The 20,525-nt window shown below is 44.2% G+C and overlaps 1 protein-coding gene across 1 annotated transcript in view; it reads left to right on the forward strand.

The window, feature by feature from the left end:
- Positions 1 to 20,525, forward strand: part of LOC143767920 (unconventional myosin-XVB-like) — a 199,192-nt gene that overhangs the window by 123,463 nt on the left and 55,204 nt on the right. The window contains exons 5-6 of the mRNA XM_077256439.1: positions 11,607 to 11,702; positions 13,690 to 13,717. Of these exons, the coding sequence (XP_077112554.1) occupies positions 11,607 to 11,702; positions 13,690 to 13,717 (124 nt within the window). The remainder of the gene's footprint in view (positions 1 to 11,606; positions 11,703 to 13,689; positions 13,718 to 20,525) is intronic.

Below are 20,525 nucleotides of genomic sequence, written 5' to 3' on the forward strand. Positions count from 1 at the left end.
TTCAAACTGTTATTCCTGGTAGACAGGGATAAGTGGTTCATTCATAGTACTTTGTTGACTTCCCGCTCTGGGAGGAATATGTAAGGCGGTATACTTGTCCTCTTTGTCTTTTGGAGTTTATTATTTTATATATTCTGGAGTAGAGGAACTGGGGTAGAGTGGTTTTGTTACAGGTTTGTCATTTGTTTCATTGCTCTTTCTCCTGAATGTATTAACACAACCAATTTTTTTTGTAATACGCTGGACTTTTCTTACAGTAGCGATGCTCTTTAGGAACCATGTTCTGTATGTGGATTTTTTTTGTTTGGGGGCAGTATTGGTTTTCATTGTTTGTGTTTTTTATAAAACGTTTTTAATAAAAATACACAATTAAAACTAAAAATGAACAAACTGACCAAACACTGATGAAAAATCTGATCTACAACACTGATGAGAATCGGTCCATTTTTTCCCACGCATGACAAAAATAGCTGATATCTAAATAAAGCCTACAGCAGGATCATTGCGAATGTAGCTCCCTGTGTTGCAAAGCATCATGACACTAAGGCCGGGGTCACACTTGCGAGTGCAATGCTAGAAACTCGCGCATCAATACCCGGCACTGCCGCCGGCACTCGGGACTAGAGTGAGCGGCTGCATGTACTGTATTTAACTAACTAAATCATAAAGTACCCCATAAAATAAATTTTATTATTAAATAATAAAAATACCACCAACCTGTGGTAATACCATACAAACAAAAACACACCATGGAAAACTGGTATAGGGACGAGTATTCTACAATGGTTACCAAGCTGGTGCCTGCCTATCTGTGGGGGTTGGCGCCCTAGGGGAAGCCTTGTGGCACCCCAGCTCCACGATGGCTGGCCCTGGGGTTCCTAGATAAGCCCTAATAGTCCAATTGGGTCCCTCTACCCAGACATATTGCTAAAGGTAACCCTAACCACTAAACATAGATCACTCCTGTAATAAAGGAAAACTAATCCCCACACCGTACTATAAAAACAAATAGAGAACATGTGAGAAGGCATAGGATGGCAATTAGATAAATGCAGCACAGTGGCTAACAGTGTTGTACACAGTATACTGTCATAGATACCTAAATCTCTCGTATCTTAGCTTTCCAATTCGCCCGTATACTCATATGAACACTAGTGTACCAAATCAAACAGTTAGTGTCCTTTTATGCCATATTAAAAGGTACTGCCGTGAGTACACTGTTAAATCCACATCAAAGTACGGGTCAAGATAAAGTACTCATCTCTAACATAACATGCCATCCGCCTCAAATGAACACTGCCTCAACGTGTTTCGCCCCTCTGGCTCATCAGAAGGCCCGATCTCGTAACATGTATCCTGATGGTACATATGTGATAGCTATGGAGCGGGGGCGCCACAACGCTTCCCCTAGGGTGCCAACCCCCGCAGATAGGCAGGCACCAGCTTAGTAATCATTGTAGAATACTCATCCCTATACCAGTTTTTCACGGTGTGTTTTTGTTTGCATGGTATTACCACAGGTTGGTGGTATTTTAATTATTTAATAATAACATTTATTTTATGGGGTACTTTATGATTTAGTTGGTTACGGATTGTATCAATGTTTTCAATTGCTGTTAAGACATCGGGTCACCATGGTAACGATTAGCCCCTAGCGAGGCATCGATTAGTGGGGAGAGGGAGCCCCTCCCTCTCCCTGTCTTCTAAATGCTGCCATCAATAATCTATTATAGCATTTAGGGGGTTAAACTGCTGTAAGTGGTGTGAGCACTGCTCCTGGCAATGAGAGCCAGGTGTCAGAATCACTGAACAGCTCCTGTGCACGCAAAATCACCATGACGTATCCATACATCCAAGGTCAAGAAGTCCTTTCCAACCTGAACGTATGGATAAGTCTAAAGGGGTTAATGGCAAATTAGAGGAAAAATTTGCCAATAAAGTGTTTCAGGCCAGATTGGCCATTAGTTATAGCATATGTGTCATATTGATGGGTTTTCATTTTCATCTGATATTATGCTGGGCTGTTTTTCTTGGAGAAGTCATAAAAGCATTGATTCAAACACATACTTGTATATTGTCACTATCAGACACCTTTGGAGGCAGATTATTTCCTGGCAGAATGAATGGATTGGGTCTTGAAATTCAACTTGTTGATCCTTCTCTGTTCTGATCTCATCTTTCAGAGAAGAGTTCGAACTCCTCTCTAATGTGTGTGTATAATGTGATTTTTCCCTTCTATCTTTGCCTTTCTACTGGACATGACTTATTAACAAAACTGAGGCTGTCATAGCCAAGTGCTTATTTCTAGGTCCAATGAATTACCCTGTTTAAGATCCAGATCTAACAGTATGGAAGCACTTTTATCATCAATTTTTGCTACTGCATCTGAGAACAGATTGATGGAGGGTCAGAGACTCTTATCCCAGCAATGTGTCACTTACGGGGCTGCTTACTGTAGCTTTGATAAAATCACTGTTTTCTCTGATACAGATCTAACAGTCATCTGAATGCTAAACTCAGCATAACCACGCCCACACCACTGATTGACATATTCTGTGCATAGGCAGAAAGTTGTCAATAGTAATGATGGTGGGCTTATACGAAGCTTATTAATATGGAGGACTACAGCAAGATTACTTAGTTCTCTAGTGATAATTTACTTCTGATATAACAGTGATTTTATCAAAGCTACAGCAAGCAGCCCAGTAAGTGAAAAATCGCAGGAATCGGGATATTTGTCTCTAATTTTTTATGCTGATCTCAGATAAGGTGGTAAAACGCTTGGTGACAGGTTCCCTTTAATTGTGTTCTATTTTTTTCATCAAAACCATGACCTTAATTGTTAAATTCCAGTCCAACTTCCTGATATTCCTTTTTCTCTAAGTAACTTTGCTCAAAACCAGTTTTGGTAGCAATACTTTTTAAAAAATTACAATTTTATTTAAATTTCTAACCTCTAATATCAGTTTTTGCAAAGACAAACATCAAAAACAAGCAAAGCATATATGGAGACAGACACATACTGTATAGACAAATGAGTACAGACAGATGTCTAAAAGACAGCACGGGATTTGTAGTATAGAAGGGACAGGGCTTTAAGACCATTAGGAAATTTTAATCAATACTTATTTAAGAGAATTTACATCTACTGTGAATCGCAATTCATAAGTGTTTTTCTTGTAATATTCTACAATTATGATCAATGTTACATGAGTTATGTTGATAAAATCTTTCTTGTTTTAGAGGACGTCTTACGACCGGGTTTTTTCCCCTCTTTCAGTAGAAGCCTCCATAGATGTTCGGTAAGCTCGGCACTGACTCGCTGAGATTAATAAAGCAAAATTGGATATAGTAAGAACATCAATAAAATAAATGGTTAACAACTTTGCTTTATTTGCCAGGGATGCTATCTCTCAAACACTCTATGCTCTGCTCTTTGATTGGCTTTTGGAAAAAGGAAACAATTGGCTCAATGCACGAGAGACTGACAGATCGCTAGGCATTATTGACATCTGTGGCTTTGAGGTAGTTTTTAATTTTCTTTCTTCTACCAGTCCAATCCAATTTGAAGAAAAATTAGCATGCAACAGTATGAAAACAGTCAAGTAGCTAAGAAAACAAGAAGCAAGAGTAGTAGTACCATTATTCTTATTTATTTATATAGGACCATTGATTCCATGGTTCTGTAGATGAGAAGGGGTTACATACAAATTACAGATATCACTTACAGTAAGCAAACTAACAATGACAGACTGATACAGAGGGGAGAAGACCCTGCCCTTTGCGGGCTTACATTCTACAGGATTATGGGGTAGACAATAGTTTGGGGGTTGCAGGAGCTCCGGTGCTGGTGAGGTGGTAGATCCGGTAGTGATGAGGAGGCAGCGGGGTCAGTGCAGGCTGTAAGCTTTCCTGTGGGTTTTCAGGTTCCGTCTGAAGGATCCGAATGTGGTTGATAGTCTGACATGTTGGGGCAAAGAATTCCAGAGGATGGAGGATATTCGGGAGAAGTCTTGGAGGCGGTTGGGTGAGGAGCGAATAAGTGTGGAGGAAGAAGGAGGTCTTGGGAGGACCGGAGATTACGCCAGGGAAGATATCGGGCGATTAGTTCAGAGATATATGGAGTAGACAGGTTATGGATGGCTTTGCAGGTCAGTATTATTAATTTGAACTGGATTCACTGCAGGAATGGAAGCCAGTGAAGAGATTTGGAGAGGGGAGAAGTGAAGGAGTAGTGAGGAGAGAGATAAATTAGTTGGGCAGCAGAGTTAAGGATGGACTGGAGAGGTGCAAGGGTGTTCGCAGGGAGGCCACAGAAAAGGATGTTGCAGTAGTCGAGGCAGGAGATGATGAGGGCGTGCACAAGCATTTTAGTAGATTGACGGTTGAGGAAAGGACGGAGTGCAATTTGGAGAGGAGACAATTAAGCTCCCCTTCAGTGATGTTGGATAGGGAGGTTATGGGGTTTGGGCATTGGTCTGGTATACAAAGGGGTTGTGGTGGTTGAACAATGAAGAATTGCCTTGTTTGGTCGATCTTATTTTTAAAGTGTGTGGCAAAGTCCTCAGCAGAGATGAGAGAGATTGGAGGGGGCAGTGGGGGGTGGAGGAGAGAGTTAAAAGTTTTGAATAACTGTTTGGGGTTGTAGGATAAGGACGATATGAGGGTTGTGAAGTAGGCCTGTTTAGCAGAGGTGAGAGCAGGTTTGAAAGCGAGTGTTGCCTGTTTGAATGCAGTGAAGTTGTCTTGTGAATGTGTTTTCTTCCAACGCCGCTATGCAACCCTGGACACTTGCCGGAGCTTTTTAGTGGTGTTAGTGTGCCAGGGTTGTCTATTGATACGTCGCACTCTGCCATGAACAAGAGGGGCAACCATGTCAATAACTGATGCGAGAGTGGCATTGTAGAAAGCAGTGGCACTGTCTGTGTCGTGGAGTGAGGATATGGATGCCAGTGGTAGGATAGAGTCAGAGAGTGTGTGGGTGTCTAGGTGTGTGAGGTTTCTGCGGGGGTGCTCATGTTGCTGGACATGGGTGACTGGTGAGGAGGACAGGGATGAGAAAGTGAGCAGATGGTGGTCTGATAGAGGGAGAGGGGATGTGGTGAAGTTAGATAGAGAGCAGAGACGGGTGAAGACCAGGTCTAATGTAAGTCCGTCTGTGTGGGTGGCTGTGGAGGACCACTGAGTAAGTCCAAAAGATGAAGTAAGGGACAGAAGTTTGGAGGCTGTTGACTGAAGGGTATCAGTGGGGATGTTGAAGTCACCCATGATGATGGTGGTTATGTCAGCAGAGAGAAAGTGAAGAAGCCAGGTGGAGAATTGGTCAATAAAGGCAGTGGCCGGGCCCGGAGGTCGGTATATGACGGCAACTTGGAGGTTGGAGGGAGAGTAGATGTGGACAGAGTGGACTTCAAAAGAGGGGAGGATAAGGGATGGTAGAGGTGAGATTGGGTTAAAGGTGCAGTTAGAAGAAAGGAGAAGAACCCACTCCTCCACCATGTCTGTTGCCAGGGCAAGGGGTGTGGGTGAAGTGGAGGCCGCAGTAACACAGCGCAGCAGGGGAGGCCATGTCAGAGGGTGTTAGCCTTGTTTCTGTGAGGCTGAGGAAGGCAAGATTGCAAGAGAGAAAGAAGTCATGAATCACATGAAGCTTATTGCAGATTGAGTGGGCATTCCAGAGTACTCCAAAGAGAGGGAGCATGGGGGTGGGCGTCAGGGGCACGGGTTTTATGTTGGAAAGATTGTGGTAGTTCATATTAGATAGGGAGTGGTAGGAGGGGGTAGTAATGGGAGGTATGAGCTGTGGGGGTCAAGGGTTGGGAGATATGTCGGCAGCAATGAGGAGAAGCAGAGGAAGGGAGAGCAGGTGGGAGAAGGAGAGTGGGCGGCTTGTTTTATATATTATTAGGACAGGTTTAAGGTTGGGGAGCAGCTCAGCAGAGGAGGTCAGGTGGGGAGGAAAGAGGGAAGGGGAGATGATTACTTGGTTAGAGGCTGCTGGGATTTGTGGATAGGGAAGGAAACTGAGGATTAGTGAAGCAAACACTGTAAGGGCATATGTAAACATGATGAAGGAGTAATATGGGTAAATAGAAAAGCTAAATACAAGTAATAAGAAGTGCTTACTAAGCAGACATACCCAAAAGCGACAGATACATAGAGTGGGGTCCTGACTCCTACCGTGACTAACTGCCATTGAAATAACTGCACTTCACGATACTTTAGCTGTCGTAATACTTTTGCTGCCGCGAGACGCGTGCCTGACCTGCACGCGTGCCCCCCTAGAATGCTACTAAATTTATAGGGTCATTAGAACGTGAAGGTACAGTTATCCTCTCTACCTAGGACATTGCAGAGAGCTATCGGTTATGGGCCCGAGGTACTGACTTCAAAGAGAAGACTTTAAAAAAGTAATAGACCTTACGTAAGTTCCAAGTTGCTAGTGGACCCCCCTCCTTTGAGTGAGAACAGTGCAAGTGTCACCTGGCAGTCATAATATCCTTAGCGCATGTAAACGCTATGGACATCTTTGACTTGGAAAATAATAATTTTTACATATGGCGGTGGTTACCTTTAGTTAATAAAATGTAACAAATTTTCAGTCTGCAATCTTCATTTCTTCATTAATTTTCAGACCCCTGATATTATTTTTGCAACCCAATTTAAGTTTCAGGTTTTTCAGTTGTGAGATTTTCTCCCCAAGTAATATAGTCTGGACATCAGTTTTGCATGTATTCAGGGTGTTTCTGTCTTCACTTGTTTTTGTGTATCAGGAAAACTCCAATGCTCTACCTTCATCACCATTTTTTCTCTGACCTCCTTGAGACGCTTGGCTGTGTGAGGGCTTTATTTTTTTTTTTCCAGAATAAGTAGTATTATTTATCAGTGGCATCGTTTAGGGATATATATAGCTTATTAATAAACTTTTATTAACTCTTTATGGGGAGCAATAAAAGCAAAAAGAGTATTTTTGTCACTGTTTTTTTCTTCTAATTTTAAACTTTACTCTATTTGCCGTGTTAAAGGGAACCTGTCACCCCGTTTTTTGAAGATGAGCTAAAAATAGCGTTAAATAGGGGCAGAGCTGGGCGTTACATTAGTGTCTTTGTGTGCCTTTATTACCCACCTATGCTGCCGAAATACCTTTGTAAAGTTGCCATTTTCTGCTGTCACTCACGCTGGTCTGGTCCTATGGGCGTGGTGACAGCGCTGTTTCTCCCCCAGAATCCTGCTCATCATTACGTTGGTGGCGTAGTGGTGTGCGCATGTCCAAAAGGCTAATCCACTGCCCAGGTGATGAGAAACAGCGCGATCTTCGCTATTCAGCCGTTTACCGGTGGGCGCGGCCATCTTTCCTGTGGCCGCGCGTGCGCAAATGGAGCGCTCTGCTGCCTGGGGCTTCAGGAAAATGGCCGCGGGATTCCACGCGTGCGCAGATGGAGATCGTGGGGGCCATTTTCCTGAAGCCCCGGGCAGCAGAGCGCTCCATCTACACACGCGCGGCCACAGGAAAGATGGCCGCGCGTGTGTAGATGGAGCGCTCTGCTGCCCGGGGCTTCAGGAAAATGGCCCCCGCGATCTCCATCTGCGCACGCGTGGAATCCCGCGGCCATTTTCCTGAAGCCCCAGGCAGCAGAGCGCTCCATTTGCGCACGCGCGGCCACAGGAAAGATGGCCGCGCCCACCGGTAAACGGCTGAATAGCGAAGATCGCGCTGTTTTTCATCACCTGGGCAGTGGATTAGCCTTTTGGACATGCGCACACCACTATGCCACCAACGTAATGATGAGCAGGATTCTGGGGGAGAAACAGCGCTGTCACCACGCCCATAGGACCAGACCAGCGTGAGTGACAGCAGAAAACGGCGACTTTACAAAGGTATTTCGGCAGCATAGGTGGGTAATAAAGGCACACAAAGACACTAATGTAACGCCCAGCTCTGCCCCTATTTAACGCTATTTTTAGCTCATCTTCAAAAAACGGGGTGACACTTTCCCTTTAACTTTGTTCTGTGAGTCAACGTGATTAAGTTCATACGAAAGTTATATAAGCTTATTTATGTTTTATAATTTTAGAATAGTGTTGGTGTGAATCAATTCAGAGGACTCAGTTCAACGGCCAGGACAATGATCTCTGACTGCAGGATGGGAGTCTTGAGAACTGCTGTAGCACCAATGCTGTCACCCCTGCATGATTTCTCTTCCCCCTACATGCAGGAACGCTGACATACTCACTGCCTCAGCCACGCAGGGACCTCCACATCTCCTGTTCCCCGACTTCATGTGTACATCACAAAGGATTCCTGGCAACATGCCTAGTGTGCACGCCCCTCTGTTCTTAAAGGGGAAGCATGCGCGGTTTGAATATGCCACTAGCCAATAGCTGGGAGTGATCTTGTATAAGAGACACCAGTAGGGGAGTTGCCTGAGCAACCCCTGTAGTTCCTAGTGTAGTGTGTGTGCAACTGTATGTTGCCAGGTCCACCGTTCTAGTATCCCATGTAGTTGAACGTGAACCTGATCCCCCTGTCGTTGTGTGACCAGGACCTCAATCTAAACCGCTAGTCCTTGTATGGCCAGGTATTAAATCATAAATTAGGATCCAGAACACAATAAGGCTAGTTTCACACTAGCGTTTAGCCGGGCTGTGGAGGGATGCGGACTTCCTCCGTGAAGCCCCACCCACTGCCACGCCTCTTCACTCAGCTCCGCCTACAGCTGCATGTGGCATGCGTACCCTATCTTTAACATTGGGTATGCAGGCCATGCTGCTGTATGAGGATGCCGCCGCATGTGTCGTTTTTATGGTGCGGCATCGGCATGAAATTGCAACTCGTTGCGTTCGGCGCAGGTCGTCGCACCATCAAAACGACGCATGTGGAGGCATCCACATACAGCGGCATGTCCTGCGTACCCAATGTTAAAGATAGGGTGCGCACGCCGCATGCAGCCGTAGGCGGAGCTGAATGAAGAGGCGCGGCAGTGGGTAAGGCTTCACGGAGGAAGTCCGCATCTTTCCGCAGCCCAGCTAAATGCTAGTGTGAAACTAGCCTAAAGGCCCCGTCTCACACAGCGACGCTGCAGTGATACAGACAACGATGCTGATCGCTGCAGCGTCGCTGTTTTGTCGCTGTGTGGTCGCTGGGGAGCTGTCACACAGACAGCTCTCTCCAGCGACCAACGATCAGGGGAACGACTTCGGCATCGTTGAAACTGTCATCAACGATGCCGAAGTCCCCCTGCAGCACCCGGTAACCAGGGTAAACATCGGGTTACTAAGCGCAGGGCCGCGCTTAGTAACCCGATGTTTACCCTGGTTACCAAAAAAAACAAACAGTACATACTCGCCTTTCGGTGTCCAGGTCCCTTGCCGTCCGCTTCCTGCTCTGACAGTGCCGCTGTACACTGAGAGCAGAGCGCAGCGGTGACGTCACCGCTGCGCTCTGCTCTCACTTTCCGGCCGGCAGTCAGAGCAGGAAGCGGACGGCAAGGGACCTGGACACCGAAAGGCGAGTATGTACTGTTTGTTTTTTTGGTAACCAGGGTAAACATCGGGTTACTAAGCGCGGCCCTGCGCTTAGTAACCCGATGTTTACCCTGGTTACCAGTGAAGACATCGCTGGATCGGTGTCACACACACCGATTCAGCGATGTCAGCGGGACCTCAACGACCAAAAAAAGGTCCAGGCCATTCCGACACGACCAGCGATCTCGCAGCAGGGGCCTGATCGCTGGTACGTGTCACACATAGCGAGATCGCTACTGAGATCGCTGTTGCGTCACAAAACTTGTGACTCAGCAGCGATCTCGCTAGCGATCTCGCTATGTGAGACGGGGCCTTAAGAGTGTTACTAAACAGACAATAAGGTCAACTCAGCAAACCATACCGATTCACATCTCTGATGGAGGGTAAGCAGCAAAAACACTGAAATATTATAAAACCAAGTTTTTATTTAAACCAACATGATAGTAATACAAGTATACAACACCAATAACAATGGTGCCTCACGAAAAGTATATATTTAGGGGAAGGACTGACATAATGGCCCATGAAAACCAACCCACCAATGCGGTAACGGTGTACAAAGGTAAGATGAGAAAAAAGCCATAAGTGGTACCACAGCATGTAAGATCCAGGAGGTAAGTATATAAGCTAAGAGCTAGCACAGCATAAATATGTCTATCAAAAGTGAAAAACCCTGAGCTCAAAAAAGGAATGGCTAGCCAGGGGAGTTTATCCAGATAAAGTGACAATGCTGAGGGAAACAAATAGAAGGGCCAAGATGATAAGAGTAAAGTTACATTACCTAAAAGAAAGGAAAAACGTCGCCCCATGACTTGGTTTGTAGGACAAGCAGGGGTTAAAATGAATATGGTTAGAAGCACGGGCTCAGAGGGGTCAAAAGTTTAGAGGGGGTTGGACAGTAAGGGGGATGTTTACAGTTGAGCAGGGTTTATCTGTCTGAGAAGGGGTGGGGGCTAGCAATCGGCACATGGCACCAAGAGCAAAGGTCCTGCCCTTCTGCCCTTTAATTTAGGGGTTAAAGTAAGGTAAAATTAACAAAAAAGTTAAATGATGTTATCATTGGGTCATTTTGGCGAGTGGTGGTGAGGGGGTTCTTGGAGTTAGTGGCAAAATTGTGGTGGGGGGTTGTACATCAGGTGGATGGTAGCCTCCCCTTTATGTTTGGATTTGGGTTAATTGCCTGGTGGATTATGGGGCTCTACAGGATGGGGTCCCTGAAAGTCGTGTTATGGAAAAAGTTTTCCACCAAAAAGGTGCCCACCGAGCATGTGGTCATGGCTGGGGGTAATGCTGGATGATTCATTATTATTTACTGGTTTCTGCCAGGTTTTGGAGCTCCAAGAACCTCCTTACAAAGAAGTTATTTATTGTAATGTTTGTTAATAAAAGGCCGATTTAGCCAAATAATCCAAAGAAAAAGGTGTACGAGTGTTCATTTGGGGGAAGGGGTGTTCCGTGGGAGCAGGGTTGATAAAGTGTGGGGTCGATATGAAAGGGAGTTAGTTGGAAGAAAGCATGTACAATACCGCAGTCATGTGCAGGGCAATGATCACTAGCTTGTCAGGCATTCATTATCATCTTAGCCCTTCTATTTGTTTTACAAAGCTGACATCAACCCCAAAATATTACCCAATTTGCCAGGGCAAGCGGGAAGAGCCAGGCAAAGATCCAGAATTGGCATATCTAATGAATTATTTAAATAATTTAAAAAAAAAAAAAAATGGAGTGAGGACCCCTCTATTTTTGATAACCAGCCAAAATAAAGCTGACATTTTTGTTTCTTTTTTACAAAGTGAGCTGGCCAATCACAGCCAAGCCAATACTTGACATGGTTGTAATGGGGCTGGAATTGCCCACACAGTAAAGGCTTGTTGATTGGCTGTGCTGCAGGTTCGGCAGACATCTGTGTTCAGGTGTCCGGTATGGTTATAACAAAATCACACAGACAATATTTTCTACTAAACCTTCTACCAAACTTCATATTGTCTTCAGCTATGTATTCTCCTGACACAAGTTTTCTGGGCACTTCTTAATTTCTCTCCAGTCTCCACAAATCTTAATAACTTTGGCTTGTATTACAGAATCTTGGTGTTAATAGTTTGGAGCAACTATGTAGGAACTTTGCAAATGAGCAAATTCGGATTCACAGCATAGAAAGTCTTATTTCTCAGGAACAGGTAAATCAACTGAAGTAATTTGTATGGTAAGGAAAGTATTTGCAATATTCTCTTTAATGATGTTCTGCTTTTTCTACAAAACACTAAAGGCTGAATATGTCAGAGAGGGGCTGTGCTGGGTCCCATTCTCTGCAGAGGGCAGCGAATCCTGCTTGAGGTTGCTTACAGACCGACCACATGGAATTCTTCAAATTCTAGAGGAACAGAGCAGGTTAGCCCAGGTACAGTATGCATGCACTAATTACACAAATAAAAGGTATAGCAATGATGAATAGTTCAGTGACAAAAAACATAATGGGACAAGACGTAATACAGAATTTTACAATTTTTTGTAAAACAGGACCAATGTTTAGACTGACATCATGATGTTTTGATAACTTGGTCCAAATATTACTATATATGTCCTGGTCAAATGTTGAACATCATTCTGGATATATGACTTTTACAGTTCTCGTCAAAAGATAATTTAAAGGGAACCTGTCAGCAGGATTGTGCACAGTAACCTACAGACAGTGTCAGGTCGGTGCCGTTATACTGAATAACATGATACCTTGGGTGATGAAATCAGTCTTGGTTGTTGTTTAATCGTTATTTAAAATTAAGACTTTCAAGCCAGCTACAGATTATCTAGAAACTCCTTCAAAACACCTAACTTTTGAGGTTTAGTTCCTTAGAGAAACTGCTGGCACTACTGATCTCTGTTTTATATGAGAGGTACCTTGCATACTGCACTCCTATGATATAGGGCATACAGATATTGGAGTAGGCTTTATTTAATTTTTTTTTAACTAAAACTGATCTGACAGATGTAAACACATGGCATTACAGATAAATAAATTGTTCAGTATCAGTCATACATGTTTATTGAGTTAACAAAGTTGACATTCTTTACATTTTTTCATGTAAATTCTCTACTGGGTATAGATTGGGATCACTAAAAAAATATAATCATCTAAGGAACATAAAAGCTAATAATAAACTATAAACTTGTACTCTAAAGTGTTTGTGAACAGATGTGACATTACTCCTTGGGAAGACCTGATAAACAGAGGTAGAGTGTACATTGCACAGTGGTCTGAGCACCATACCTGCAGAATAGTATAGCGCATGATACTGAACAACGGCAAGCTTTATTATGGAGGTCCCGTTTTTCCAATAGCACTTAAAGGGAACATGTCACCAAGTTTTCCCAATATAAACTAAAGCTACCACTTGTAATGCCTCTTATACAGCAGTAAACCTGTATATAAGTCTCCAAAGTACTTTGCATATCCCAAAAAGTACCTTTCATAATCCTCCCGATTCAGCATATTCTGATCCAATGGGCAACACTGGTCTTGACCCTCTTCCCATTAAAAAAATAAAGTTGGATCCAAAATGGCCAACTTCAAAATGGCCGCCATGGTCACCACCCATCTTGAAAAGTTTTCCCCCTCCCATATACTAACATGTCACAAACAGGAAGTTGATATGTCCAACCATTCCTATTTTATTATTTAGGTGTATCCATATAAATGGCCCACATTGTACTATTCCTGACCATGATATGACTTTTGTCCTGCATTTAACATCAGTTTTCCCCTTTGAAGAGTCTATCTTTAATTTTCAGTTATCTCTGAGCTGGTGAGTGAAGGCTAATTGCTATGATGTCTCTCATAAACAGCATACAGATACAGAGGCATGATGCATTCCTGCTTTAGTACAATTCTGTGTAGCAAGTGCTCAGCAGCAGCATCATGGAGGACATTATGAAGCATCATGGATGATACTACATAGCAGTACAGAGCTGAGAACACACTCGAATAAAGTAACACACTATAAAGCATTAGAACAGATCTATGTCTGTCTGTGCCTGTTTCTTTCACACTGTTCCTCATCTTTTCTCCTTCCTCCTCAGCCTCCCCTCTCTGTAGACTTCAATGGGCAGATGTAATCTGTAATCTGCCACATCAGTGAACTAACAGTTCTTTTTGTTCTGACCATGAAGGATTTTGGGCAGTTTTTCAAAAAGAATGGTGAGTACAGGAGACAGGCCAATGAGTGGTGAAAGTGGCATTTCTCCCTTGGGAGAACTGTTTAACATTTATTTATATTTGCACTATGTTCATAACTGTTTAACAATCCTGGTGCAGTATAGTGCACGGTACAGAAGAACAGCAGGTTTTACATTAGGGTCCCCTTTTTTTAAAGAAAAATGTAAAGTGTACACTTAGTTTCAGGCGCCTGTTCAGAATAAGCTAACATGAATGCGCACATGAACATTATTCCCAGCCATGATATGACTTGCGTCCTGTATTTTACATCAGTTTTCCCCTCTACGGGGCTTATGTCTAATTTTCAGTTGTCTCTGAGCTGGTGGGTGGAGACTAGCTGCTATTATGTCTCTCATACACGGCAACTAGAGGCATGAGACATTCCTGGTCTCCTGTCTCTATGTAGAACATGCTCAGCAGCATTATCATGGAGGGCATTATACAGCAGCATGGAGGATATTGCACAGCTCTGCTGAGAAGTGTAACATTGAATACAGCACTGGAATACGTGATAAAGCATTACAAAGTGTCAGCACAGGTGTGTATCTGTCTGTGTCTCTTTCTTTTATGCTGCTTCTCATTTTGCTCCTCCCGCCTCCCATCTCCATTGACTTTAATACGCAGGTGTAATCTGAAACATCAGTGAGTTGACTGCCCTTCTTCTTCTGACCATGGTTGACATTAGCAATTTTAAAAAATTAATGATGAGTATTTGAGGCAGGGAAAACATGGCACAAAAGTGGTAAATGTATTATTACACCTCAGAAAAAGCTGGTACATATTAATATACATTGATACAATGTGCAGTAGAGAGAACAGCACCTTTAGGGCAGTATTGCACATGGTACTGAACCAAAGCAGGTTTTACTGAGGAGTCTCCCTTTTTCCAGCAGAATCTAAATTTTACGTGTACACTATATTCATAAGTACTATTAAATCATAAGTACTATTACTATTAAAGCTTGTTGACCATTTAGATGGACTCTGTCAGCACAGAATGACTGTTAAAACAAAGTACAAGTGCTCGATGCACAAACATTTAAGTGCACCTTTCCACCTACTTGTTTTCTCTCTATATCTCCACTCCCCCCTCTTCCTTGGTTGACAGTTCTGGCTTTATAGAACTAGAGAAAGAGGAGACAGAGGGAAAAAAGTGGGTGGGAAGGTGCACTTAAGTGAGCCTGTACTTGGTTTGAACAGTCATTCTGTGCTGACAGAGTCCTTTTAAAGGGAACCTGTCAGCAGGATTGTGCTGAGTAACCTACAGACTCTGTCAGGTCGGCACCATTATGGTGTTTAATCTTTATTTTCAGAGTTTTGAGTTAATGACTTGCTCATTCTCCAGGTCAGCCTGTGAAGGGTCTTCATGTGGTGCTCTGCTTAGTTATTCATCTGTATGACTTCTGACAGGTCATTGATCCCTCAGTGACCTGCCTCCTTGTTTACATACTGAATATTATATATATCTTGAAAAAAATCTCCTTCTGCAGGCAGGTGCCATCTTGCTAGAGGAAAAAAAATTTCCTCCAAGATAGCGCCGCCGGCGCATGCACAGTAGCAGCTATAGGATGACCGATAATTGCTACTGTCAGGCATTGGCGGCGCCATCTTAGTGGAGACATTTTTTTCTCTAACAAGATGGCGCCGCCTGCACCTGCGCAGTATAGCCCTATACATTTTTAAAGCACCTCCTTTTAGTTCCTAAAACATCAGGTTTTTATTACCTCTGCTGGGAACATAGGAAATATTATATTGGGATGAAACCGTATATAACTTTTTACTTTTATATTCATAATAAAAGTTGAGAAGACACGGGGATCAGTGGGTGCTCTAGTCAGCTAGCCGAGACCACATGGACCAGGGATCATCCCGCCAAAGGCCCGCTCTCCTTTTACCATGGGCATAATACTACTCAGACAGCACAGGGTGAGGGTAAAATAGTGTGGCAATACTTTACTGAACCACAAAACTGGCAAATAATACATAAAACTGACCCAGCAAAATTCCCAAGATGGTACCAAAAAACAGGGGTCTCACCCTTCTGCTGACTCACTGGAATGAGTGCAGCTGTGACTTCAGAGCTTCCAGGGCCGACTAACCCCACCTGTGGCATGCACAGAGGGGAGGTAACGACAAGTTTACAAAGATGACAGTCCAATGAGGCACAAGGCCAGGTTACCATACAGTAGAGTCACAACCTGGCTTCTCCGAACATCTCCATGGACCCAGGTGACCAGTGGGTCCCATTCCTGGAGTTCACAAATGTAACTAATGAGGCTCAGGTGACAGGTGGGTCCAAATTTTGACTACCCCAAACATATCCATGGTTCAGTGATGGTCAATGAAGGAGATCTGTATTCTTTCAGCCATTAAATTGGCATCCTGTAGAATGTCAACTCTGTGTCCCTCGTCATGGAGCCATGGTTTTACAGCTATCCCGTGGTGTTCCTGGCTGTGGTTGTCGTAGCTGTTTTCGTTCTGACCCATTGTCAGCTGACAGATCACCAGTGAGGCCTAATTGTGGAATTACGCCCGTCATTTTACAAGCGCGCTTGGAGACAAAAAGACACCTCACACATATCCTGTGAGCACGTCACTTTTATCTGATATATTAAAAACCAAGGCAATGCTTTATACCATTTACACAAAATGCATTTCAATGTAACTCATGTAGCCCCCACCATCACCCAGGGTCATACTTTATTTACCATAACTCAGAGCATGTTGCTGACTATTAAGAACATACATTGATAAGAAGTATAGTCTCCTTGAAGAGGAGACCATCAGACTACTGCATCAACAGATTCTAGTAATTCTAGCAATTAAAGGCAAGAGGCACTTAAAGGCAACTTATTAACCCTTCTATATCAATTTCCCCCTTTTGTAAATGGTATAACCTTTGCTGATCAGCTGATGTCCACAAAGGAGCTACTGTCTCATGGGTCTAGTACCCACAAGGGGGCTTTCTACCTGCTTCGCCCAACCACCCTCAGTGTGGACACTCACCTTCCCCATCAGCAGTGGCCATACGGGGCCTATGATACTCTACAGAAGGTTCAGCCTTAGGTAATACATATATTAGCGCTTTTACGGCTACATAAAACAATAAGCAAAGCAACAAGATTTGCATACAAGTCTGAAAAATACCAAAAACAATCCATCCTGCTAGGCCGCTAAGCCAATCGGCTGGATTTAAAAAGGAGTCTCTATATTGTATTAGTCTCATTAAGAGCCTTAAGGAACCAAGAAAATCTGAGTCCAAGTCTCATTGTGTATGCAGTGTGGTGTTAATACCCTCCTTGGCTCCTGGGGTATGGCAAAGTACAGCATAGTCCTTGCAGATACTGGGCTGTATGTACAGATCCAACAGTCCAGCAGTTTTTGTCCTTGTCGACATTTAAAAGCGTATTCAGTGTCTCTGTAAGGTGCAAACATCCTACCACTGCCAGCAAGGTGATTAGAACAACAGTCTTTCTGCTAGTGAAAAGATCTTTTTGCAGTGACTGGCATGGATCCAGGTGGGCGTTCCCTCAATTGAATGTGGTCAGCTGGACTTTACAAAGGGCCGTCAAACAGTGGATCTAGGCTCCTTCTCACGTGTCTGTGTATGACCACCCAATCACCTGGATTCAGCAGATGTACGTCTGCACTGGCATTAAGATCTGGAATGGATGAAAACACATGTTTATGCACCACATTAAGTCTTTTCTGCAAGGCCTGGACATGGGCTGTCATAGCACCGTGTTGCATTTGTAGCACCTGTGGGAAGTACAGACCAGTCTCTGGCAAACTACTAAACAGGACTTCAAAAGGAGACAAGCCTGTCTTTCTATTTGGAGTGTGTCTGACTGACAAGAGTGCAAGAGACAAGCACTCTACCCCGCTCTTTCCTGTGTCTGCCATGGCCTCTGAATTTTCAGTTTAAGTGTCCCATTTAGTCTCTCCACTTTCCCAATACTTTGTTGTCTATATGGTGCATGATATGCTTGCTGTACTCCCAGGGCCTGCATGACTTCCCTCAATATTTCTCCCGTGAAGTGTGTACCCCTATCACTCTCTGTGGTTTCTGGGACACCATACCTGCAGATCAGTTCTTTCATTAGTTTGTCTGCAGTCGCTTTAGCATTTGCACATTTTACCAGATAGGCTTCCAGCCAACCAGAGAAGAGATCTACACATACTAGGACATTTTTCACACACTCCTACCTTGGGTAGCTGTATGTAGCCCGTCTGCAGTCTCTGAAACGGGTAGAGAGGCCTGGGTGTCGCTTTCTTAGGGATTTTTTTACTGTTTTACCAGGGTTGTGCTGTGCACAGATGAGGCATGACCGTACGAGCTTTGCTGCTGCGTAACTGAAACCAGGAGCGATCCAGAAGGCATCTACCATGGACACATGTGACATTTTGAGGTGTGAGTGGGGCCAGGTGTTGCTTGCGCCATTATTAGGAACAGGGACTTTGGTATATACAATTTATCCTTATTCTCCCAAAACTCTTTTTGAGTTCAGCTCAGCTCCCATTCTCCCCCGTGTTCCTTCTCTGTTTGGGCAGCTGGAGGGATTTCAGGACATCTAGGCTCAGTGTGGCTGGAATACGCTGACTCTCCGCCACCATCCACGGCTCCCTAGGCCGCCTTGCTGCTATTTTAGCAGCCTCATCCGCCCTTCTGTTGCCCTCTACCTCCACAGAGTCACCGTCCGTGTGTGCTTTTACCTTGACGATGCCAACCTGGACTGGTAACGTCAATGCCTCCACTAATTGTTTCACCAGCTCTGCATTTTTAATGGGCTTACTGGCTGATGTAAGAAACGTTCTGCTTCTCCAGACAGGGTGATAATCATGGGATATTCCCCATGCATAATTCGAATCTGTATAAATATTAGCGACTTTACCTGCAGCAGCTCTACACGCCTCAATGAGTGCCTTCAACTCTGCCTCCTGCACCGACATGTGAGGAGGGAGTGGTTCAACTCGGATTACCTCATGTGAGGATACTACTGCATGTCCAGTGTAGAATCACCCATCCTGGTGATTAGAATTAGGCATTCAGGACCTGAAATTACGTCACGGCTTGCTGTGATTGGTCGCGTCGCGGTCACATGGGCGGCACGCAACCAATCACAAGCCGTGACGTAATTTTAAAATGCGCGCGTTTCCTGCCTCCCGTGACGTCACGGCTTGTGATTGGTCGCGTCGCCCATGTGACCGCGACGCGACCAATCACAAGCCGGAACGTAATTTTAAAATCCTGAATGCCTAGAATTAGGCATTGAGGACCTGAAAATTATGTCACGGCTTGCTGTGATTGGTCGCGTCGCGGCCACATGGGCGGCACGCGACCAATCACAAGCCGTGACGTCACGGAAGGAAGTAAACGCGCGCATTTTAAGCAAAGAACGCTGCCGGTTCCCTCGGTGAGGTCCAGGCTGCGTCGGAGAGGTGAGTATAGCAATATTTTTTATTTTAATTCTTTCTTTTACACATTAATATGGATCCCAGGGCCTGAAGGAGAGTTTCCTTTCCTTCAGACCCTGGGAACCATCAGGGATACCGTCCGATACTTGAGTCCCATTGACTTGTATTGGTATCGGGTATCGGTATCGGATTAGATCCGATACTTTGCCGGTATCGGCCGATACTTTCCGATACCGATACTTTCAAGTATCGGACGGTATCGCTCAACACTAATTAGAGCACATTTAAGTTTGATCTGTCTATCCATAGACATGTGTTTTGGTTGAACTTGTACAAGTATGGCATTAATGTCATGTGGGGAACAAATTGTCAAAAGAAAAAGTCAGTGTGAGCTCACATGCCTAGCAGTAATACAGCAGCACTTACAACACGGACACATGTAGGAGACCCTCTGATCAATGGGTCTAATTGTGCTGAGTAGTAAGCTATTGGTCTCTGTTTCTCTCCATGCTGTTGTGTCAGTACTGCGGTAGCATGTCCTCCCTGCTCTGTGTAAAATAAGAAAAATGGCTGATCATAGTTTGGAATGCCTAAGGCCGGGGCTGACACAATGAGCAGCTTCAGAGGATAGAAGGAATCAATTGCTTCTTGAGTGAGATTGTAGGGGTTTGATGACAACCTGTCAGAGTGGTTGCATCATTTGTGAAGCAGACCTTATCCAAGGCCTACAGTAGGTCACCAAACCTAGGAAAATGCGTAAATGCTGGTGTGACCTGGGTAAAGGGAGATTTTGTATTGCCTGTTTCCTGTCTTTAGTCAGGTGTCTTGTACCTTCAGCAATACAATGTCCTAAAAATGTCACCTTTTGTTTGCAATACTGTAATTTGTCACGTGAGACCTTGCCCTTCTCTGCCAAAAAACACAGCAAGGAAACTGCAGTCTGGTCCGGGCAGCAGAGCAAGAGTTCATCCACGTACTGCAATATTACAGTCTGTGGATGAGGTGGTTGCCACTGCTCAAGAATCCCTGCCATCGCTGTTGAATAGATGGTTGGGGAGTTCTTTCCCCCTTTTGGGAGGACCGTCCAACAGTATTGTTTACATTCACGAGTAAAAGAGAAAATATGCTGTCAGTCAGAGTGCAGGGGTACAGAAAAGAATGCATTTTGCCAAATTAATGATTGTGAAACATTTTGTGACCGTACGGTGTGTGTATTAGGGACAATTGAGATTACACTCACTGTAACATCATTAATGGCCTGTAAGTCCTGAACTATTCTGTGTCAGGGGAACCCTTGGGTCCTTTTTCTTCTTAATGGGATACAAAGGGGTGTTGCAGGGGGAAGATCTTTGCACCAGAACCCCTGCCCTAACAT

The sequence above is a fragment of the Ranitomeya variabilis genome, chromosome 4 (assembly GCF_051348905.1).
Source record: "Ranitomeya variabilis isolate aRanVar5 chromosome 4, aRanVar5.hap1, whole genome shotgun sequence".
NCBI lineage: Eukaryota > Metazoa > Chordata > Amphibia > Anura > Dendrobatidae > Ranitomeya > Ranitomeya variabilis.